Source organism: Prosopis cineraria, unplaced genomic scaffold, assembly GCF_029017545.1.
Source record: "Prosopis cineraria cultivar Desert tree isolate PC_DT_omini unplaced genomic scaffold, ASM2901754v1 PC13, whole genome shotgun sequence".
Lineage (NCBI taxonomy): Eukaryota > Viridiplantae > Streptophyta > Magnoliopsida > Fabales > Fabaceae > Prosopis > Prosopis cineraria.
Genome location: NW_026555344.1, coordinates 39,118,803 through 39,142,849, shown reverse-complemented (window position 1 = coordinate 39,142,849; position 24,047 = coordinate 39,118,803). Strand labels below are relative to the sequence as shown.

At 32.1% G+C, this 24,047-nt stretch overlaps 3 protein-coding genes and 2 non-coding genes across 10 annotated transcripts; 3 read left to right on the top strand and 2 right to left on the bottom strand.

The window, feature by feature from the left end:
* The first annotated feature begins 5,540 nt into the window (after positions 1-5,540).
* On the top strand, positions 5,541-5,622 carry TRNAS-AGA (transfer RNA serine (anticodon AGA)). Its single transcript has one exon. It is a non-coding gene; the product is annotated as a tRNA-Ser (tRNA).
* An 8,177-nt stretch (positions 5,623-13,799) lies between these two features.
* On the top strand, positions 13,800-20,034 carry LOC129291209 (uncharacterized). 6 transcript variants are annotated; one of them, XM_054928461.1, is made up of 7 exons: positions 13,800-14,014; positions 14,152-14,320; positions 14,549-14,630; positions 14,856-15,037; positions 16,055-16,115; positions 16,240-16,288; positions 16,560-17,014. In XM_054928461.1, the coding sequence occupies exons 2-6, from the start codon at positions 14,195-14,197 to the stop codon at positions 16,254-16,256; spliced, it is 468 nt and encodes a 155-aa protein (XP_054784436.1). In that variant the 5' UTR covers positions 13,800-14,014; positions 14,152-14,194; the 3' UTR covers positions 16,257-16,288; positions 16,560-17,014. The 6 variants fall into 6 exon arrangements, 5 of the variants coding, with proteins under 5 accessions (XP_054784436.1, XP_054784435.1, XP_054784434.1 ...); XM_054928460.1 differs by lacking the exon at positions 16,560-17,014 and adding an exon at positions 18,911-20,034 and having other exon boundaries at positions 13,800-14,320; XM_054928459.1 differs by having other exon boundaries at positions 13,806-14,320.
* On the bottom strand, positions 18,395-19,264 carry LOC129291210 (non-specific lipid-transfer protein 3-like). Its single transcript, XM_054928464.1, has 2 exons — positions 18,919-19,264; positions 18,395-18,606 (listed from the first exon to the last, which is right to left on the bottom strand). The coding sequence occupies exons 1-2, from the start codon at positions 19,262-19,264 to the stop codon at positions 18,590-18,592; spliced, it is 363 nt and encodes a 120-aa protein (XP_054784439.1). The 3' UTR covers positions 18,395-18,589.
* Positions 20,035-21,123: 1,089 nt separating the features above from the next.
* Positions 21,124-21,988, bottom strand: LOC129291212 (putative lipid-transfer protein DIR1). The gene is made up of 2 exons (XM_054928465.1): positions 21,537-21,988; positions 21,124-21,395 (listed from the first exon to the last, which is right to left on the bottom strand). The coding sequence occupies exons 1-2, from the start codon at positions 21,880-21,882 to the stop codon at positions 21,379-21,381; spliced, it is 363 nt and encodes a 120-aa protein (XP_054784440.1). The 5' UTR covers positions 21,883-21,988; the 3' UTR covers positions 21,124-21,378.
* A 1,987-nt stretch (positions 21,989-23,975) lies between these two features.
* TRNAP-AGG (transfer RNA proline (anticodon AGG)) lies at positions 23,976-24,047 on the top strand. Its single transcript has one exon. It is a non-coding gene; the product is annotated as a tRNA-Pro (tRNA).

Sequence of the window (24,047 nt, the reverse complement as noted above, 5' to 3'; positions counted from 1 at the left end):
ACCCCACAAAGTGCACTTCAGTGTTAATTTAATTTCTTGAACAACAACCAATTCTGAGGCCATAGCTGGATGGATATGGATCAGTCATAATGCTGTTGGGAGAAAACTCAGGCCAAGTCAGTGTCTTAAAAGTGACGCCCTCAAAACTGCCCCTCACCATATGGAATGATGTAAATGGCTATTTCATTATAAAAATCTTGAGTGTGTTAGGTAACGATTCAAGGAATATAATATATGAGATTATAACAATATAATTCTGCAGATAAATCCATGAATCCTCAACTTTTGTTAGACAATACCCTCCTTTCAATTCTATTTATAAATCATTTTGATCAATTTTATCAATATCAATATAATAAAAATATAAAAAACAAAAATTATAAAATTATAAACATAATCCTTAAAAAATAAATAAATTATATAATATTATTTTTTACTTTTTTCTTATCTTTTAAGAATAATTTAAAAATTTTATTTAAAATAAAATATAACTATCAATTCAATAATTTATAAAATAAATTACTTTATCTTTTTAAAAAGTAATTAATAAAATAGATAAGAGGAAATATTATCTATGCATGCTCTCCAGAACCTCTAGAAAATACGGTTGGAAAAGCATAGCTAGCTAGATCTTTAGAGTCTTTAAAACAGCGACTTGAGAAATTGTCCCTCTGCAAGATCCTTGATGCTTTTTCACCGAGAAACACACATAAGTTGGGCCCATTTTCACCATAGGAATACAAACTACATAAAATCTTACCAAGAGAAACAACACTGGCATTTTTTATGTTATTGCACCAAGCGCATAACAAGTTGAGAGGCATGTGCCACTTATTTGCATTGGCACATATTTCAAATTAAATAGTCTAGCTAGCTAGAAGTTGCTATACAACGCTATATAAATTAAGGTAAATGTGTATTTTTATTTTTAAAGTTTTTGTTGTATATAAATTAAGGTAAATGTGTATTTTTATTTTTAAAGTTTTTATTGAAAGACACCCAGCATAAAAAATTATTTGTTATTTTAACATTGACAGTTAAAAAATTTAATGGCAAAAAACAAAATATTTCGTTTTAATCATTTAAAAAATTATTCCAATTTAAAGTGTTGGACGTTTTTTGGAGAATAGTTTGAAAGAAATATATATATTTACCTTATAAAGTATTGGTTATCAGAAATTTGAATCGGGGTAGCTGGCCTGTGATGCACGTGGGAATGGCTCTATACTCAGAGCTTAAACCCTAGTCTATAATGAATGAGCTGGTTGCATAAATTACATCTTACGTATATTAAGCAGTCGCCAACTTCAATCAGGAGCCGTAGCCGATGTTCCGACAGAAAATGACACAAACATCGATAAAATCGAACCCCGGTCGAGTTGGGCTTCTGGTTCCGACTTCCGAGGATTAGAAATCACTGCCATGTTTAATTGCACTTTACTTGTCCATGTTCCGCTTTCATGCTTTCTAATGATTAAGCGTGTATTTGAGTTAAAAAAATTAACAATTAAAATTAAAATTCAATTGAAATTAGTAAATTGTGGTTGAAAAAATAGTCAGTGAATGTAACATATTTTATATTTAAATTTTTTTTAAAATAATTAGTTAAATAAATTAAAATTTATTTAAATAATTTAATTTAAAAGTCAGTTGAAATGTTTAATGAAAATTATTTTTTTATATATTTTTTAACTAATTAATAACTAAAAAAATTAAACTCAAAATTACAACTAATAACTAAAAAATTTTAAATATTCAAGATAAAAGAGAAGAGAGAAAAAATATAAGTTAATGGATCAATGCAAAAATCAATGTGAATGCAAAAACTAGAAATCCTAACCTTGGCGAAAAAGCTTGTTCAAACCCTAATTAAAGTTGAAATTCTTTTATAATCTAAATAAGTTTTTTAAAGCTTTTCTCATCCTAACCTCAGTTGATCCATCCTAACTCAAGTTACAAAGTAATTCAAACATGCTCTAAATAAAACTCAGGTTCCACTAAACATATGTTAATTCCATACCTATATATGATATAAAATAAGGGAAAATTATATTGAAATCTCATAAAAAATTAATTATCATAATATTCATTAACAATTGATATAACTTGTCAATGGTCTCATTTCAGTTATTAATAAACCAGGTGGTAATTGTAGAATTTACATGTAATTTTTCCATAAAATAAAATAATGCATCATTTTGTGTGTGATAAATGTCATCATTTGTGTTTCAACTCAAGCATTCATACAATATAATATAGCGCCTAGGGCAGTGACGATCCCAAAAACATAAATTAATGGGGGCATAATTTATACTTAAAATAAAAATTTATATTTTTCATAAAAATTAATTTTAAATATATATAATTATATTTATTATATAAGTCAATGAAATTAAACATTAAAAACAAAACATAAATATAACATTATAACAACATAAAAGGCTCTCTTCATATAAGCAAATTATATATACATCTATATTAGAATCATGCTTTTTTTAATTTTCATTAAAAAAATATATACTCCCACATTTCAAAAACATAAGATATTTTTAAGCTAATTTTACATCAATAAAATAGTTAGTTATCTTCAAAATAATATCATCTTTTTATATTTACCTCTATTTAATATAATATTTTACTTTAAAATAAATATAAAGTGATTTATTCATTAGAAGCATTATTGACAAAAATACATTAATTATATTTTTTAATAAAGAGAATATACTTTTTTATAGTAGAGAATTTTACACACAAAAACCACTTCATTTCCTTATTATCATTTTGCCTCCAAAGAGATTGCATGTTTGAGAATTTTTGTAAATTTTTTTCTCTAGACTATTACTTTTCCATTTTAAAACTATTGCCATTTAAAGATCTCTCTCTCTCTCTATACATACATGCGTGCGTGCATGCATACATATACATACATACATACATACATACATACATACATACATTCATATATATATATATTAGTTTAAGATAATGAATTTTTGACTAAATTATACTTTTAGTCCTCTAACTTTATATAAGGTTTTGATTTAATTTTTTAATTTTATAAAGTATCTTTTTTGTCTTTTAATCCTAATATCATTATTTTCAAATGATTATTTTTTGTGTCAATCATTGTTATCTTGAAAAAATTAAACTTAATATACCAGCATTTAAGAATGTTTTATCAATATTTAAAAGTTTAATGTAAAAATTTGTTGGGATAAACTAACAATGTTATAATTAAAGGAATAAAAAGATATTATATAAAATTAAATGACTAAATATATACTTTAATCTAAATGGGATAAGTAAAATTTTAAAAGGGAATAAATGAATTTTTTTTAAGTGAGATGGCAGTTGAAATTTTTGTGAGGGGGCAATACAAATATTACTTAGGGTCACTTTAAGTAGTTTTTTCTTGGGCTAAGGCAAACGTGAGTTTGTCCCTGATTTAGAGTCATTTTAACTTTTTAACCTTAGTTGAAGGATCAATGGAAACCATGAACTCAAATAAGGGTCTATTTTGCCCCTCAACATTAATATAATACAGTTGACTTAGCTGGATATTACATTTTAACCTAAAACATTAAAAGTGATAGGTTTATAGGTTCTTCTACTGTGGTATGTTCCTACCTTTTCCCACCCCAACTCAGACTCAACATCCCAACTTGCTTTGCTTAATCTATTCCAGATTTATAACTGAACCCAGATGCATCATCACAACCCTGTTTAATATATTAGCATCGCTGGGATCTTGTTTCCTGCTTAGTTGTGCTTCTAGTATATAATTCTAATGCCTGCACGTGTATCTCCTTTAGTTTTTCTTGTTTCTCAAACAACTTCATTAAAAGCAGGTCGATCTCTTATTTCACAAACAACTACAATATTAAAAGCAAGTTGAAGTGACTTGAAACTCAATATAAAACCAAGAGTTATTAATATAAATCTACTGATCGGAAGTTTCCATCAAGCGTCCCTAATTGTAGGATCCCTCTTTACAATAACAATCCAGCCACAGTACCCTCATATAAATAGCCACTAAAATCCTTCATATCCTTTGCATATAGTTTCTTCTCAAAATTATATTAAAGCCAGAAAAGTATGGCTAAGTTGCTTCTCTTTACTTGGTTACTCTTGTCAGCAAATTTTCGAGTACTGTAGCGATGTCGGGCTATGAATCAAACGCACCTGCAGACGCGCCTATTATCAGGAAACTAAGTGTGGGCCCGAGCGAAGCACCCAACAATGATGAGAAGAAGCAGCATGCGGGAAACGAAGGAAGCACTAATATTCCATGGCACAAGAAGACTTCGATCGAGCCAACGAATGAGCAGGTTTTAGGTTCTGATGTGAGGCTGCATTTGTCAAGGCAACATCACCTGTCGTTTGATAGGTCAATCGCCGCCGGTGTAGTCATTCTTGGAGCCCTTGCAACTACTTTCTTGGTGGCAGTTTTCTGTTATATCAGAACTTCCTTGCAACTACTAGCCTGAAAGTCTTATTGTCTTCTTTTCTTTTAACTAGAGTTAAGAATATCCTCAACTTAAGTACTCTGATCTGATCTCGGACAAATTTTCTTTCATGGTTTTGTATGTGTTGTATGTACAGAGAGATTGTAAAAGGAAAGATTTAATCACTTATCACTAAACAAACACAAGTGTGCTCTGTACTTATCCCAATTAAGGATTAAATCTGCACGATAGAATGTGTTGGTATTATGATTCTTAGTCGTTGTAAGACTAGGGAGATGGTGATATGTCACGTATTGTGATTGATATTTTCAAAGCATACTGTGTCTAAAAATTATGAATTTGAGTCTAACTAGACGAAGAAATTTCTCAATATCAGTGCCAATCCAGGTAGAGAACAGCTAGAATCGAATTGGCACAGTCCTACAAAATTTTATGATTATTTATACTAAGCACAAGACTCACTTACCAGAAACCTCGACACTTCCAGAACCGCATGTCCTTGGAAATCTTCATTAAGGTTTGAGAGAATTGTGCTACTCTCATGGGTCCATACTTTGTCTTAATAAGAAATTTGAACCCGTAAATCTCGTCCTGAAGAGCAGAAAACGCAGAAAAGAGTACACTGAAAAGAATCTAGTAAGCCCTAAATTCAGATGGAATGACTCGTTAGCCAAAAGCAAAACTGGACATAACATATCATATCAACACCAAAGTGTGTGAGAAATCTTACTATGGGCCCTTTTGGGGCCCATTGATTAATTTGGCTCATGGCTATCGGTCCTGGATTCTCAGAAAAAGGATTATGGGCTCCACCTTGCAGTTTAAAGGAAAACGATCAAAATACCCCCTCCTAACCTTTCTTTGAATTAAGCTCTGGCCTTGTTTCTGTGCCCAAAAAATGTTAAAAAAAAAAATCACCTAACGATTATTCCAGATTTCCCTTTCACAATATTTAATATTTATATATTTTCTATGTTTAGAATATTTCCATTTGATCGATCTGGAAGTATGGAATGTTGATCAACTGGTCCAGATTTTTAAGATATATTTAAGATCTAAGGAAGAACAACCACGGTGGGCGTGCCGGAGTGGTTATCGGGCATGTCTAGAAATCATGTGGGCTCTGCCCGCGCAGGTTCGAATCCTGCCGCTCACGTTTTGCTGTTTTTGGAGGTTCGAATCAACACCAACGGTGCAAAGCACACAGTACAAAACAAAAGGGCCGCGTTTCTATTTTTGTTTTTTATTTTCAAAAATTATTTTATAATAGAGTTTTTAAAATACTTTTTAAAACAATATAAAAAATTCATTTAGTTATGTCAATTAAAACAATAGTTTTAGAATTAAAAAAAATTAATAGTGATGATTATAAGTAGTTAATGATGATGATTAATAATAAAAATTAATCAAGATAACTATAATTTTCTAATACTTAAATGTAGTGTATTTTAACAAAATGAAAATAAAATAAAAACAGCTTAAATGTTTCTATTTTTTTAAAAGTGAAAAATGAAAACAGTTTTAAAAACAACTAAATGAAAAACATTTATAAAAAAATTAATTTTTTTTGTTTTACAAAAGTAAAAACAATAAAAAAAGAAGACAAACAGATCCTTGAATTTAATGGGGTTTTTTTTTTGGCCTTTGACATTGTTGCTTTAGAACAGTAATTAAAGGAATGCGTGCGCGTATCATATATCTGAGCTTCTGACGCAGGACTTCAACTCTTCAATTTATGGTTAAACTTGGAGAGCTAATGGTTTAGCTTGAAGGTGGATAACGTAATGTTATTCGCATAGATAGACCAAAAAGAAGGTTCTTGTGAAGACGCACGATTAAATTCACTTTGGTTATAATCACCATCAATAGCTAAAAAGAGTTTAGAATCTGCGAACAAAACTTTGGAGTTTGATTCTGGGAAGTCGTAATCATTCATAAATTTTAGGACAAAGAAAATTGTTACACGAATTGAGTTGCTCATGATCATGCGGTTTGGTTTGATTCTATCCCAATCGTCCAAATCCTTGAAAATAGTAAGATAAAAGTAGTTAAAAATATTAAAAATATGCTGTTAATTAGAGCTGATAATTTTGATTAAATTCAAAAAAAAAATTAAAGTTGGGTTTAACTATATATTTTTTTAAAAAAGTATGATATTATAAGATTGATTTGAATAAACTGGCTCGAATCAAACGCGACCCAAATAAGCTGACCATTAAAATTTTTAACTTTATATATATAGAGTTGGTAAGTTCGGTCAAACCTAATTGACAAACCCAAACTCAATCAAAAAAAGTTAGAGACGATTTTAATTATATATATATATATATATTTTAAAAAGGTATGATATTTTAAATTTAATTTAAATAAATTTAATCTGAATTAAATTCAACCTAGATTACTGATTTTATTTAACCCTAGCAGGAACGGGAACGTAACCTCTGGAATAGGGGGTATTACTTTTCCAATTTTCCAATCTGGGAAAAGCAAAAAACGAACCAAGAGTCCAAGACTCGCATAAGGCAGTGAAAATTCTTTCACGTAACTCTCCCACGTGCTATTATATCACATACAACTTCTAAGTTCGGACAAAAGGAATCCAATTTTTGGCCAAAAACAAAAACAAAAGGAATCCATTTAAACCATGAATTCTTACCTAATATTTATGCAACGCCAAATATTTATAACTTTTAATAGCTAGCTACTTGAAGATATACCCTCTAGTCTAATTTACCTTTTTTATTTTGTGTGGGGGGAGACATAGTCTACCTTACTTGTCCCCTTAGAATTACGTAATAGAGATCTTAGTGTGTTCTGGCTATTAACTTCCAAGAAGACACTTGTATATTCAAAACTTGTGTTAGCTTTATATGTAATTACAACTTACAAGATTGCGGTGTCGCAATCAAATTTCAGAGAAATATAATGCCTTCTATATACGTACCTTGTGGGTCGTTGATTCTTCTATTTTTATGAGGGGCTTAAGATCATTAAATACATAAACTTGAGAAACAACTAAATGACATCTTTCCAATGAGAATTTTTCCATAATTTAATTATAATTTATCACTAGAACTTGTATACATTGTCTTTTTAATAAAAAAAACCATACTATCAAGAAAATAACAAATAATTAAATGTTTATTCCTACTTACGCGCGCGCGTGTATACGAAGGGAGTGAGGTTAGATGGGTTTTGAAGTAATGAGGCGTATCATGAGTTGGAAGGATAATCAAAATTAACTTGTTTTCTGGAAGTCATATGGAATCCTTTGACCAGTATTTGGGAATGTTGTGCTCTTATATTCTCTGTGAGTTTTTCATGAATTGCTACTTTACCAAACATTCGATTTCCATATTTAACTATCACAAAAACAACACTACCAAATATTAGTTTAGTTATTAATTATGCAGGTCATCTCTGTGCATTGCTTTTAACCATGGAGACAAAAACCTTATTGATGGACTTTACCTTCTTATATATCATCATAGACATTCTTTAGTTTCATGTTTGCGGTGATCATTCAAACTAGAAAAGCTGGCAATCATGTATTATAGATTGGGTGATTATTTTTAACCACGTGAGAGACAAATAATTGTATTGAATGACTCACTTGCCACGCTGTGCTATTGATGACAACAACGACACAAGAAGTTCTCATGTTTCACCGCCTTCGTGAAGATACTTCTTGAATTTTGATATGAATTGATTTTATTTTTTTCTTCCACATTTTTTTGTGGCCTTAGTTTAAAAGAAAAAAAAAACTGGCGCACATTCCTTTCGGAGATCCAATGGATGACATTTTGAGTACTATGAAACTAGACTTTATTAAAAGTAGGCGAGAGTCATGGATAAATGCAATTATTATACGTGTTTGTATTCCAATTGGTTTTTTCCAGTTTCTAATGCCTTGACGTGCTACGCTAGAATTTTGTGAACACCTTTTTCAGTTTCCGTGTTTTTTGTGTGTTTTAGTTTTAGAATTAGAAATACTGCTCCAATACTAAAAACAACTCTGTTATAATTAATATTCCCATCAGTTACTTTAAATTTAATTCAATGATAATTCTGATTGTCAGTTAATAACTATAATTAACTTGAACAATTAAGATGACTAAATTTTACCGCGCGCAATGATAATCGTAAGAATTAATTGCAGTCCCAGAATAAGAAGCAATAGCAGAGCTTGTTCTTAAACAAGTGAGAGCTTGATATTTTACTATATACGGCACGTCAGAAATAATTCGTGGCTTAATTATGATATTTGATTATTAAATTATTCTCCTATATCAATCACAATTTGTCTTCTTGATGGTTGAGTAGGAATTAGGAAATGATTTATTTTTTTCTTCTTTTTATGATATTATTTTTTCTTTTCCCAGCAGAATATTATGATGTTATTTCGTTAATAGTTTTTTAGTGTTTTGTAATTTTTACTAACACAAAATAGAATCTGGTAGGTGAAAAGGCTGTAAATTTAGAGGATTGCTTCAGATTTATAATACGAAAAAGAAATCCAAACAGAGATGAGAAAGATTACGAACTTTTTATATATTCTACTTTTATTAACCGCATCTATATTTATTTTATGGCGCGCGTGCACATGTATATGTATGTGTGTATCTTATGAATGTGATCTAAAATAATGAACACCACTTAGTTAAAACTGGGATTACCTTCAACTTTTTTGTTGATTTGGTTTCTTCACACACTAGTTTCAATTTATTTTTTTAATTGTTCACAGATGTAACCTATTCAAAACATAATCAAATACTAAATGTAAGCTCATCTTTCAGCGATAGTTCAAACCTTAACTTGATTTGCTCCAAAATTGTTCACACACTAGTTTTAATTTGAATAAATTAATTGATACATTGATGCAATTAAAAAAAAGATTTATTTAACTCTAAATTGGTATGAACGAGATGGAAAAAAATTATATAGTCAACTTTAATACGAGGCCAATAAATTTTAGAGGACAACTACAGGTGCGCTTACATGTATTGTATGAAAAAAAATATTCATCGTGTACAGATAATACATCTTTCTATAAATTTTATATTACACATTGATTATGAAATATATTTAGATTATTTGCAAAAAAATTGTGTATGATATGATTGGAAAGAAATATTATAAAGATTTTAAACGGGAAAAAGCTTATTAATTTCTTTATACTCCTGAAGTTAAAAGCTAGTTGACTCTGTAGCTGTACCCATCCCCCCTACATGGCATAAATATCACTATCCATATTTTATAATAAATAATAAATACTCCATCCAATTATAAATATAAATTCTACTTGAACAATTTGTTTTTTTCTTAAATATAGGACCTCAGTCTTTCTTATTTCTCTAATTTAATATTTTTCATAAATTATTTTTAATAGATCAAATGAAAGCTGAATCAATTTTTCCAGTTACTTCACTATAATACTGTATACTTGATTTGTTTTTTCCTTCTTAACCTTGGTTGCTTCATAATTCTCTGCGCCTACAAACACATACTAAGTGAATCAATTTTTCCAGTTACTTCACTGTAATACTGTATGATTAAGTTTCATATTTTTTTTATTTTAAAAAATAAAAAGTACTTAAATTTAGACTATTTAAATCATTTAAGGAGTGCTGATACACACTAAGGGTGCTCCCATAATGAGTGAAGTCATGAGTTCAAAATACATGGCAAGTCGTTCGCACACAATCCATATATATATATATATATATATATTCTCATTTTTTAAACATGGGAATTAAGATTTTAAAAATAAAATTGATTATTAAACTGAACTAGTTATTGATTCACGATTCATTGATTCAATTGTGATTGAATCAATTAATATTAAATTAATATATTTTTAATTTATATATCATAATTAAATAAAAAATATATGCAAATATTTATATTTTTCAAAAAAATTAATAAATGCTTGGTAAATTGATATATTGTTGATGAATACGTGATTGATACTCCATCCTTTTAAAAATATAAGGTATTTTTAATTAAATCTCACCTTTCAATAGAATAGTTACTTTTTTTAAACTAATCTTATATTTTCATATTTATACCTATTTAATAAGATATTTTACCCTAAAATAAATATAAAGTAATTTATTTAATAGGGGCACTTTTAAGAAAACATTAATAATTATACATTAAAAGATTAAAAATGTCTTATATTTTTTAACATTTATCCTTTAAAAAAATATCTTATATTTTTTAACGGAGTCAATATTAATTATTCTTAACTGTTCTTTATTTTAATTAATTTTTAAATTAATTTTTTTAATTTTTAATTAATTTAGACTGATTTTTAAGAAAACTCGTCCGATTTTTTCAGTCATTGACTGATTTTCTTGTGATCGATTTTGAGAGATCAATCAAATCAATTCGGAAATCAAATCCTAATTCAATCAATTGTACTGACCGATTTGGTTCTATTTTTAAAACACCGATGGAAATATGTCCTGGCAGGTTCTAGTAAATTTTCAGATCCAACTCACTTATTTTGAGTAAAAGGCATGGACAGTTGTTGAGTTGAGACCACTTGCAGTGCCTCGACAACTCCGCTCGCCGCATTCTTGTGTGGTGGTCCCCCCATTGCCCTCTCCCGATCACTAGTAATACTGTAATAGTAATATAATCCTTGCTTATCCACTCTCTTTAATTATCACGTCACTGATTGACAATTAGTTTACAAACTTTATAATAAAACGATGCCGACCACACAAACAAATCACAATACATTGTTTAACATGGAATTATATTGAAAAATGATAAAAATGTATATTTTATATTTTAAACCAGATAGATATAGAAGTGATCATATTGGTCCTTATCTTACCATAATTGAATAAATATCTGAACCGGGATGTCGAATAGCACTTATCGTCATAGTTCCTTTCAGATCATTCTGTGGCCAATCACTAATAAACCCAATTAGCGTTCTTATCTTCGGCCAAAAAAAATTTAGCGTTCTTATCCAAAATACAATGACGGTCTTGCCCTGTCATTCGCATTAAAATCCTTGTTCTTTGATAATTGAGTTACTTTTAATTTTCAGAAAGTTAAGTATTATTTTTCTGCATCTCTACTATTCAAAGACAATAGCCTAAACACATACTCCGCCTAGTCCTCTTTGTAAGAGACCATTTGAGAAGCACATTGTCCTCCTTTCACATGAGTCTGTTTGGAGTTCTGGGAAATATATGTTCTATTAAAAAGTTAGAAATAATAAAAGAACATTTTTCTCACCAAAAAAGAGAAAAGAAAGGCATTTAACTGAGAGTATAATTGAAATATAATGGTAAAAAATTTTAGGACATCAACCGCTTTCATGGTATTCATGAATATCCAAACAAAACTCTTTTTTTCTTAAAAAAAAAAAAGGACGGAAGAACACCTTTCTGAGATCAAAGAAATTAGTTAAATGTTATAGATTTTTACAACATTCTAAAATTCAATCGAACTAAGAAAATTATTTAACCTAAGAGTGGAAGAGATAATTGCATTTTTGAAGATGCATTATTAATGTTTCATTAATTTTTATAAGGGTTTTTTTAATTAAAAACCAACTAATAGAATTTTTAAGCAGGGCCAAATGAAGTAGTACATCATAATGAAATTAGTTGACCAATCTCAACGCATATAAATCAATTAAATCACCTGTGATCGATTATATATGTGGGTCAATACACACACACACACACAAATCAAGAGCAAAGATTTTGGTCTTATTAGTTCAGTTGAAGTTATCTCAACATTGTATTATTTTGTTGATAGGGTGAGCAAATGGAGTGAGACTCCTATTTTGGCCGTTGCATTTGTAAAGGAGCTTGTAATTATAGTTCTTTTCCTGATTTATAACGAAAAGAAAAGAAGGATGGGTCCTACAAGACGAAAAGATAAGGTCAATGACGCCAATAAGATGAGATCCTCTGACTACTTTTTTTTTTCACCACTGTTGAAAGACACCACTGCCTGGACCCTGCGTGACCATAAGAAGAATCCAAAAAGGGCAACTCCAAATTTAGATTCAAACCGAAACACCCACCACCCACTTTCTTCTCGCCCTTCCCCTTCTCCATTATTACTTTTGCTTCTATTATTATTTTCAAGAAAATTATAATCAACTTATAAATTAAATTATCAACTATTTTCTTGGTCTATTTATAAGTTAAATTTTTACATTTACACACTAAATTTCAACTTCTAATTAAATTATTATTTTTTATTCAAGACTTACACTAATCCTTCCTTATTTCTAACTTAAAACTTATTTAACACTTCTCTTTAATACTTCACATGAACATATATGATTTTTATTTTTAGGTTTTGGTAAACCTTATTAATTAAATGTCATGTACACCTCCAATTTCATTATTCATTCACTCTTTTACTATAAAATTATAGCATTAAATGACTTATTTATTATTTATATGCAACTATTTTTTATTATTTATAAGTATTTTTTTTATTGAAGATAACTTTATTTAAAACAAAGTCGGATGTTAAATGTGAATATATATTTTGATAAGAATTTAAATTTTAACTTGTGATGCTGTAACAATAACTCTTTAGCAATGCACACACGATTTAATTATGAGAAGATTAAAAAAAAAAACGCACATGGATTTGAAAAGTGAAAGTGAGGGAGATATAATCATGAGAAGTGAATCATACTACTTCCGTCCAAAAGAAAAAGGACCATATTACCATCTCTCTTATGTTATTCTCTCTCCAAGTAGGAAAGAAATCCAATCTTGATTAGTTCATATTATTATTATTATTATAAAAAAATTCTAAATCATTAATTTTAAATCTACTGTAATATAATATAATTATAAAATATCCATTTAAAAGAAAATAACGAACAAACGAAGTAGTGACAGAGGTATAACCAAGTGAATCAAATATAATTGTAATTTATGAGATATGAAGCATACAACCATTTTGGCAAAAAAAAAAAAACTTTTTTTATATCATCAGTCTCATTGTATATGAATGGAAAAGGTCTAATTTGCATTCTTTTGTGTTATTCTTCTTCATATTAGTTTACAATATTATTATTATAAAAAATTCAAAATCTTGAAGTTTAAAAAATATGTTAAGAAATTGTATAATAAGAAAGAATAAAAAAGAAACCGGTTCCCTTATCCACTAGGGCGTAGGCCCTCTTGGAAGTTAAAGGTGGGGACTTGCTTGTGGGTCGCAGCTGAAGGCTCATGGGACCCATGTGGCGCCAATCTGTTAAAGGTTGAAGGAAGAGAGCGGAAACAGAAAACTGAAGAGAGGCACAGAGCAAATTCGTTTGTCATCCTCTCGGTGTCTCGCAGACGAGAGGGCTCGTCGGCGAAGAGGAAAACTTTTTCGATAAGAAAATATCAGACATTAACAATTATAATTGTGAGAATTAAATTTAAAAAAAATAAAAAAATTCAAACTTTTACCTTCAGGGACCGTCTTTTCTGCCTTATAAATGGCTGGGAACGACGGTTTCGTTGCAATTCAAGAGAACTTTCTCTGTCTCGTGAGCGACCCTATCACGTGTCTCTCCCTTTTCCATTTCGTTTTCTTGTTGGTTTCCCATGAAAAATTTTTAATTGGGTTTTTCTCATTTTAATACTTCCTCAGGCGGTGTTTGATGTTTCCTTGTGGGATTTATAAATCTCATTCTTGCGTATAGGATTCAGTTAAGGGATTTGATTTGAGAGGTTTCACGAAAGAGAATGGGAGAAAAGAAGCAACTGGGTTCGTCTTCTTCTTCACTCACTTGTGAACTCTTCGGGTCCAAGGAGTCTTACCCGTCTCCATCTTCTGGGATTTTCGGGTCCATATTTTCTCCTTCTTCAAAGGTAGTGATCTCATTTCTGGAGCTTTAGCTCTATTTTTGGTTAATGAGCATTTGTAGAGGGTAGTTATTTTATGATTGGAATTTGCTTGTTTTGGATGTTTTGAATCTGAAACTTAGGTTGAAACATCATCAAATTCACTTCACGTCTATTGGCTTAGGTTGAAACATTTTCAAATTCACTTCACGACTATTGGCTTCTCTGAAATTTTACTTGGTTTTGTTAATTCAGGTATTAGGGGGAGAATCTCTGCTTTCTGAATTGAACGGGAAAACTCCAAGCGGCTCATTGAGCTCCGAAATCGGAACTCGTGGTAGGTTTACTCTGATTCAAGCTTTCCTCTCATAGATTTTTATATTGGCTATTATTGATCAAATCACATGGTAGTTCTGGCGATTTCCCTTTGCCTCTGTTTTTCCTTGCCCCCAGTGCTTATATCCTTATCTTGTTTAACATTTCTATGGAAAGCTTCCTTCTATTTGCAAGTGCGCGCTTTAGATTAATTTGCGAGTTTTTCCTTATTATTTTCCTTTCACAGATGTTATCTCAAGGATGAATGATAATGAAACTCAGTGCAGAGCAAATAAGGAAATGAGTTCCATCTATCAAGAACAAAGAGTTCAGCCTTGCCACCTTAGTTCTTCCATCTTTTACGGGGGCCAGGACGTATATTATCATCCTCAAAATACAGAAAATGCAGGATTGAACTCTTTGGCAAGTGTATTCTCTTATTTTCCTTTTAATATATTTCCTGAAATCATTTCAGAGACTGATGCATAGTTGCTTAGGTAAAGCATACAAAACGCTTAGGTAAAGCATCGTTAATGGCTAGTGTCTGCCATGCTACGAGAGGGAATTCATTCAATTAGGTGCCAAAAGGCCAGCACATTTGGCACCTTTTCCGTGGTTCCAACTTCTAATCGTTGCGAGAATCAGGCTCGAAAATGGGATCACGTTTAGCGCCTTTTTCATTGTTTCAAGCATGCGCCTTATGTGTCGTTATGTTTTGAAAGCAATAAGAGAAAGGTCAACTTAAAAGCCCAATCCAAAAAAATGAAAACAGGGGCCAGGTCAAGTAGGAAACTATAAAACTCAAGAGAGGAGAAAATAAAGCTAAGTATGGACATAAGTTTGATGGTTTCAAGTATTAATTTGATGGCTCTCAGGTTGTTTTCCAATTTCTGTGAGGTATTTTTTATTTTTCTTTTGGTTATTTAGTGAATTTCGTTAATGGCTTGGTTTGCAACGGCTACTGCATTTATTTCCTTTTTTGTTCATTCTTTTTTTGGTGTCTCGTTCTACTCAACTTGAGGGCATTTTTTCCCTTTGATTACCTTGATTTCAAGAGCATGATTAGATTAGAGACGTATTAATGTAAAAATTATTCATGGTGCTATGTCCTATAGGTTGTTAACCTTGTGAATGAAAGTGATGCACTGATGCCTAACTATATTGAAGTCTGAGCATGGATGGATATTGATTGACATGGACATGAATGCCATGACAGCAATTTGAAATACCGTGGTTTGTGTAAATATTTCACCCGTGTGAGAGAAAGAGTCTTGAGTGGGAGGATTATCATGTTAGTAAAACTGTAATACCATTTTAACTCAGTCCTGTATAGAGTTCAACTCAAACCAGGCTATTGCAAATAAACAGCTACTCTTTGGGTTGATGCTTGGCTGATATGTATATTTACTGCTATTGGATATCCCTAATATGTTTTGCTTTTCACAGAACAAGAAAGATGGAGGGGAGGATGATTCAGGAATCGCTTCAAGAGGCAACTGGTGGCAAGGTATATACTTTTCTAATAGATATGTGGTTCTGTCTTTTGGATATTCTTTACTGTCTATCTCTCTCTCTCTCTCTTTGTGGCAAGCTTATCATTGTTCTCATTTCTTGTAACTTTGTTTCTACAGGATCTCTCTATTATTAAGATCATACTTGCCAAATTATATGTTCATCAAGGTAAATTTGACTTTCTGAGCTAAATGGGATGGCACTCCAGATACTATGATTTTTTAAATGCCTTTTTGTTTACAAGATTGCTCATTTTGCTTCCTGTAAGTTTTAACATCCTGTCCACTTCGAAAGAAGCCTAAAGTGTTGGCCAGAATTTCTAGAGGGATAGTGGACGATCTTATCCCTTTTCACTAGAAACATATCTGTGGTTATATTTTCTGCATTCATGGTCAGAATTTGATTAGTGTTTGTTGTTTGTCAATTATATAACTTGCAGGTAAATAGGAAGATAGATGAATTAGCAGTTAGTCTATGTTTGTTGAATGCAGAGAGTTATAGAGTAGGAAGAATGCAGCTGATGGCTACTGGCTTTATATCAAATGACAGAGCCACACTGTGATGAAAAAATTCACATTACTATCGGCTTTACTGCAACCAACCTTGCACTTGGTATTGTAAAGCTTTAAAGGTTTCTGTATTCTGTGAACTCCATGTATCATCAGCTGATCTTATACAGCTGAGACTTCCCAATCACTTACTTTATAAGGGTTACTCTATTTACTAATTTCCCATTTACTTTGTAATTGTACTTGAGAAGTGATAGTTATGGATATTTTGGGTCTTTTGTTTATTTTCTTTAGTGAAGAAATCCTCTCTGTGCTGGTTTCTGTTTACCCTGTAATTCAGATGTGATGAACAAATGGCAGAGGTCTTACCCACCTCAATTGTACATTTGTGTTGTTCAGAAGTTTAATGAACTTCTGATTCTGTTTACCTTTCTTAAGCTTAGTAGTTTTTTGTCACAGCAAGCGGTACAACGTGTATTTCTTGAAAATCAACACTTTACAGCAATTGGCAGAGGAAAAAAAAAAATCAGAGAGGAAAACTACACTTTACTAGAAATCTCTTTAATTAACCATCTCTTTATTTTTCTCAAAATATTGAACCTTTCTTGATGATTTGAGTCATTGTTGCTCAGCACTGATGGTGGTTGATGTGGCGGTGAAGGAATTACTGCTACGTCTTTAAAAAAAAAAAAACAAGAAATTAAACCAAGCCTATTATGACCGATTTCGACCCTATTCTATTAGACCAATTTATCTTTCGTTAAAACTTGGCCTCCAAAAATATATATATATATTTTTTTTGGTTGTTGATTCCTTTATCTACTTTATCAAAGGACATTAGTGTAACGTTTTTTCCCCCTTCACCTAAGGAGTAACTCTTGCGCTTGCTAATTCTAGGGCTAAACCAGCTGAACAAAATTAAAATTGCAGGTAAGTCATAAAATTTATTTGTTCCAATCAAATATTCCAGAGAACAATGGAAAACTAGAAGTTGTAGCTTTTCAAGCTTCTTCTACACTGCAAAATATAAAAGACCAGAGACCGCCACGCAGTGCACGAAGTTAAGATGACCATTCAGTAGGTGTGGCCCGCCAGAATATTTATTGATTGTCATCTGGAAAGCTATCCAACAGTTTGTTAACCAACTTGTCCATTCAGTTTCCCTTATCCTAAGTTTTCAGGGTCTGCCAACATCCCCCAATCAGAATATGACAGTATGGACTGTTTCATGTCAATCCTTACCCTTCCATTGTGGGACACAGACCTGAGTCGGTCGTTGTGTCTGCTTGTGAAAAGGAAGATCCTTTTATACGTTTCTTCAGTACAGTGTTAAATATTCTTGGTTCTTGACAATGATATTACTTGATGGCCAAAGGAGGGGGGAAAAAAAGACAATGATATTGCTTGCCACGTACTGGCTTCGTAATTGTGTAACATATCCTGGTTACTATATAACTTGAGTATTCCAATTTTCCTTCTAATTGTATTCATTAAGGGGATTTTTTTTTTTTTTGGGTATTGTGATTAGCTTGTGTTTGAGTTAGTTTGTGGCCATCTAAACAATCTCGGGTTTCTAAGTTACCTTTATCAGGTCATTGACATGCAATCCTCCTTAGATTTTTAAACTTTATGAACGAACTTCTTGAAATTACATGGGGTCTAACCTTAAACTTGCCACGGCTAGGATCTGAATGTGATAGCATGTTTTGCCGCACATCAGACCTCGTCTCTACCATTTAACCAAATCCTTTTGAGCCAGTTCAAGTAAAATAAAGGTAGCCATAAATCATTAGATTATATAACTAGAATTATATGATTTATAAAGGATGGACACAAATGACATGCCAGCTCTTATTGACTATAATCTACAAGACAATAAAACATAGTTATTGTCAAAGTAATTGCTAGCAGCTATTAATGTTGTCTTTAAGCCCAGTCCTCCTCGTTCTCGTCTTGTCCCTTAAGGCAGAGTGTAAGCTGCAAAAGTCAGAAATTTTATATCAGAAATGAATCAACAAGAAAACAAACTTTGCCATGGGATTTATCTATGACTTGGATAATGGAATTTTGGATTTTGATCTGTTGTCCAGTCTGACTTGGCCTAGTTTACTTGCATAAATACAAAACTGAATTTACAATAAAACCACAGGAGGACCCTGGTGCAATGCACATGGGTGTTGAAATGCATGCGCAGTATGAAAATAGTAAAATGAATAATAATGATGCAGTGATTCTACAGTTCCAAAGCATTCTGTTTTATCATCATGTATTGATCTGATAGGTACTTACGTCCACACTTGTAACCGACTGGGCGATTAACAAAGTTGCAGCGCTTGGGAATGGTAAGGGCAATCTGTGGATTGACTCCGGAGCTTTTGGCTGTGTCAGAGAGCAGAACAGCGCAGAGGCAGCCAGGGTTCTGCCCAATTTTCTTGACCTGAGCACAGCAACTCCGAGGGACCCTGGCACTTTCATCTTGAGCTGCTGTAGCACAAGGAGCAAGATTGAGAGCCTCATTATCTGGTGTGGTAGACCCCCCACATTCTCCTGCACCCACAACTCTCTCTATCACTCCAACACTTACAAACAATGCCACCATCCCAACAATGCACAGGAACTTCATAGGAGCCTCCATTTTCCTGAATATGTGATCTCTGTGAGTGAAGTGAACAACTCCTACTTCTTCACTATCTCTTGATGCAGGAACGTTTTGGCTGTGATGGGGTATTTATAGCCCAAATTCGACTTCACAAGTGTGGTTGGTCTAGGGACCCACCTGGGATTAATGGAGGTTGCACTAGGACAAATGATGGGTTTTCTTATTGTACCACTTCACTTTGCTACTAGGATTATGGTGTTAAAGTATGAAAGCAATGTTGTTGCTCTGTCTACTGTCTAATCAAAGTTGGTGAAATCCTTGCTAGAGCGTTTCTTTTTGGATTTGAGCCTTCCAGGTGTTGCCATTACTCGCAGTATGCTAACAAAAAGAGCTTCTTTTCCTGCCACCTCACTGTCCATCAAGGTTGTTTCTTTTTGCACATGAAACAGCAAACAAGAATATGGGTTCCGTCTATCAGGATCAAGAACAAAGATTTCAGCCTTGCCAATCTAGTTCTTACATCTGTTAAGGAGGCCAGGAGTCAGTACATGTAATTTTATCGTATTAGTATAGAGAAGCAAAATTAAACTCGTATGGTACGTGAATTTATTTCTTTTCGCATGGAATGCCTCTGGAAATTATTTCAAGGGAGTGGTTAGATTAAAGAATTATTGGTGTAACCATTAACTGTTCATGAGTCCGTATATGTAGAATATAAATCGTGTAAATCAAGACGCAACTTAATTGGTTTATATCTGAAGAGATCAAGTCTATATATATAGAACTTCAAATTTTAAGTCATGTTTTATACCAATCTTAAACACATGGTCGATGTGTTTTGGTTATTTCTGATATGATTGTTCATTTTTCTAAGATAGAAAAGTGAGGAATATATTTGAACAAATATTAGGTTCCACCAAAATGTGCGCTGAAATACTTGCTTATTTATTGTTATATGAATATAGGTAGTCAAATAAATTAATAAAAGGAAAAGAATGCTAATTTTGAATAACAGGATTATATTATGCAAGCAGCCTGCGATCAAATACAAAGATCTCGCATTATGTTCAGCCTGTGTTCCGTACACAAAGTATGATATATACGTATTTTGCCCTTTGTTCTTGAGTTTGAAGTGATGATCTATTGATTTTCAGTACTGCCGAATATAAGAGTCAGACATTGGAGCAGCAGAATTCTGAACTTTGATAAATCATTATAAGCCTCTCCGGAAACATTTTATATATTTGTTAAACTTTGCTATACCACAATAGTTCTTGAACCATCTTTTTACTGCATAGTCTAGAAGAAAAGGGATTGTCAAGTTAAAAGCACCCATCGTGAACAGGTGTGGTCCTGTCAGGCCAAAGAAAGAAAGGTGTCTTCCAACAGGCAAAACTTCCAGCAGTTTGTTGCTGAACTTGTTCATTCAATATTCCTTATCCCTGTTTCCTCCATGATCAAAATATGTCTGTACTTACACATTAATTGTGGGACAGAGAGAGACCTCTGGCTGTTGCTGTGTCTGGTCTTTAAAGAAGATCCATTTTGTTTCTCTTTTGAGTATAGTGTTAAATACAGTTTGTTCTTGACAAAGGTGTTAATCCCACATGTAGGCTTAGTTTCTTTCCATCACATCTTACTTACAATGTCATTACGAATTGTCAGTGTCTCCTTCCTCCCAATAAAAAAAGGTTATTTGGTTATTGAGGTTTGTTGTTTGAGAGAGATTTTGCGCATCTCAACCTACTATCCGTTTTATTTTTGTCCGTCTTTGTTTGGTCCAAAGCATACTATTCATGTTGAGATTAGATAATCACATAAAAGTTGTAATCTTTTGTGTAATTAGCATAATTGGAATTCAAAATTGTGATGATGAGTCAATTTCTTGGGATCAGTTAAAGGTAAGAAGTAGATACTCATATTTATTTTTTTGAAACACAGAGAAGGGATTAATCCAACTTACAAGGATTGGGCTATTGAAAACAACACCAGAGACACTGAAAACTAGAATGTCGTGTTTGAAAGGATGGACACAGAAAAGCTGCTAGCTCTTATTAAAGTTACAAGAGAATACAGCACGATTATTGTCAGTTATAGCTAACAGCTATTGTTCTCTTTAAGCCTTGTCCTCCTTGTTCTCTGCGTCTCTCTCAAGGAAGTGTGTAGGCTGCAAAAATCAGCAACTTTTATATTAGAAATGAATTGATGACACAAACTGATACTAGCAAAGTAGCTACTTAGTGATGGGCATGAGTTAATTAAGTTGAATTTTGGACTTGACACATGAACATACATAACCAATACTTACGTCCACACTTGTAGCCAACAGGTCGGTTAGCCAAGTTGCAGCGCTTGGGGATGGTGATGGCGATCTGCGGCTTGACTCCAGCGCTTTTGGCGGTGTTGGAGAGCAGAACAGCGCAGAGGCAGCCAGGGTTCTGCCCAATTTTCTTGACCTGAGCGCAGCAGCTTTGAGAGACACTAGCACTTGCATCTTGAGATGCTGCAGCGCAAGGAGCAAGCTTGAGAGCCTCATTATCTGGTGTGGTAGACCTCCCACATTCCCCTGCACCCTCAACTCTCTCAAACCCTCCAATGCTCACAAACACTACTAGCATCCCAAGAATGCACAGGAATTTCAATGGAGCCTCCATTTCTGGATTTTCTGAATATGCTTCTCTCACAAGTGAACTTCTAGTTATTCTTCTTCACTGTCTCAGAACTGAAGAATGCTTTGGCTTTGAAGGGAATGTTATAGCCCGGATTGGACTTAGAAAGTGGTTGGTCTAGTCATCCATCTGGGATTAATGGACATTGCACTATGGGAAATGATAGATTTTCTTATTGCCCCACTATACTTTGCTGTTATTATTATTTAAGTATGAACTCAATGTTGCTTCTTTGCCTTTTGCCATTGTTTCTTTTTCCTTACCTTCTTTGCTTTATCATCAAACTATATGGTGTCTGATAAAATTTGATGAAATTAATACTTGTCAACCACGCAGGGTAGCTAGTTAGTTTTTTCTGAGTTTGTATTTTTTTGTTTTCCTTTACTTGAGAGACTTAGTTCTCCATTTGTTCACCCGAAAAGAACATATACACATATATGCCTATTTAACTGATGTTACATATTTCTTGAGAAAAAACGCTAAATCTAAGGGAGATTGTAGGTGAATTTTTTAAAATATAGGAAGACATGCCATTTTCTCTCTTTGTCATTCAAATGACGTAGCTGTAATAATGTCATTATAATTATGGGAGTTAAAAATTATATTTATAATAATTCTCTTTGATAGGTGAATCTTGATCTTCTAAAATTATCAATGAGACAATACTTGTCTCAACAAGTTAATGTTTTAATTAAAATTCACTTTGCACTCAATCCATCTTATTATCAATCTCTCAGCCATGGATGGTTCTAAAAGCTGATGAATGGGGGGTTAAATATTGAAAATAAAACATTGAGTGGGGGTTAAAATCCATTTTTAAAATCTGTTACAAGCAAAATTTATAATTTTTATCAAAGGAGCATTTAAGTTGGGGGGGGGGGGGGAGGAAGCACCCCTTCTTGGTCCTTGGATCCTTCTCTACTGTCAAGCGAAAATAATTATATTAGGAGTTACAGTGCCCGCTTGTTTAAGATAAAAAAATAAATAATTTTTAGATAATTTAGAGATTTTATAAAGAGAAATTTATTTTGTAGAGATTCTATAAAAATAAAAAATTATTTTATGTTTGGTTACAATAATAAAAAAGTGATTATTAATTAGTTATTTTTAAATTTTATGATATCATGATTTTTGTTTTATAAAAATAATTTATTGTTATATTATATAAAATTTTATGATATCTTCACGTATCTTGTTTTTTTAAATCACTTTTTTTCATCTACCACATTGAATTATTTTTAGAAGTTATTTAAAGTAGATTCTTAAAATAATCAAATTTTTTTTATATATTCTGATTATTTTTAAAAACTTGAACAAATATTATAAAAATTTATAAAATAATTTTTAAAAAAAATAAGTGATTTTTTCATGAAATAAGCTAAAACAAACAAGCACATAATCTTTTTGAGTCTGATTCTAAAATACTGAAAATAATTTGTTACAAAGCATTTTATTTTATTCTTGACCCTGGGAGGTGGTGCCATTAATCACCCACTAATCTAAGCGGTGACAAAATAAAACGAGCTTGTTATCCTGCCACCTCACTCTCAAATACCTGAAACACAAAACGAAAGTGTGCAAACCATTTCAATTCACCATGTGAATATGAATGTGAATGTTGGTTTCGGTTCACGGAAACCGGTTCATTTAACAAAGACGGGGCATATCAATATCATACTCTCATAACATGTTTTGCTAGAAACAGTAATCAATGATGAATTGGTTATTTTAGTCTTAAGGCATTTGTTTGGTAAGATGCTTGAGCATGATTTCACACCATCAACTAGTTTAAGCATTTATTGGAATTATTTATCCAAATGGTCGTTAGTTCATGACATTAATTATGACAAAAAGAAATTAAATCAAAGGTGTTATTATAATATGTAATTAAACTGATCCTGTTACCCAAAGACAATTTCTGAGAATTTTTTGATCCAGGGGTTGCTTTCTAGAGAGACGGTAGTAGTTGGCTTCCAAGTGCGGAGAGGGATGGCGCACAAAGGAGTCAGGATTACATTAGTTGAAGTGGATATTAAATAACTAATTAATTTGTGACAGCAGACGACCCTCACACCAAAGGGCATTTGGTCTAGTGGTATGATTCTCGCTTAGGGTGCGAGAGGTCCCGAGTTCAATTCTCGGAATGCCCC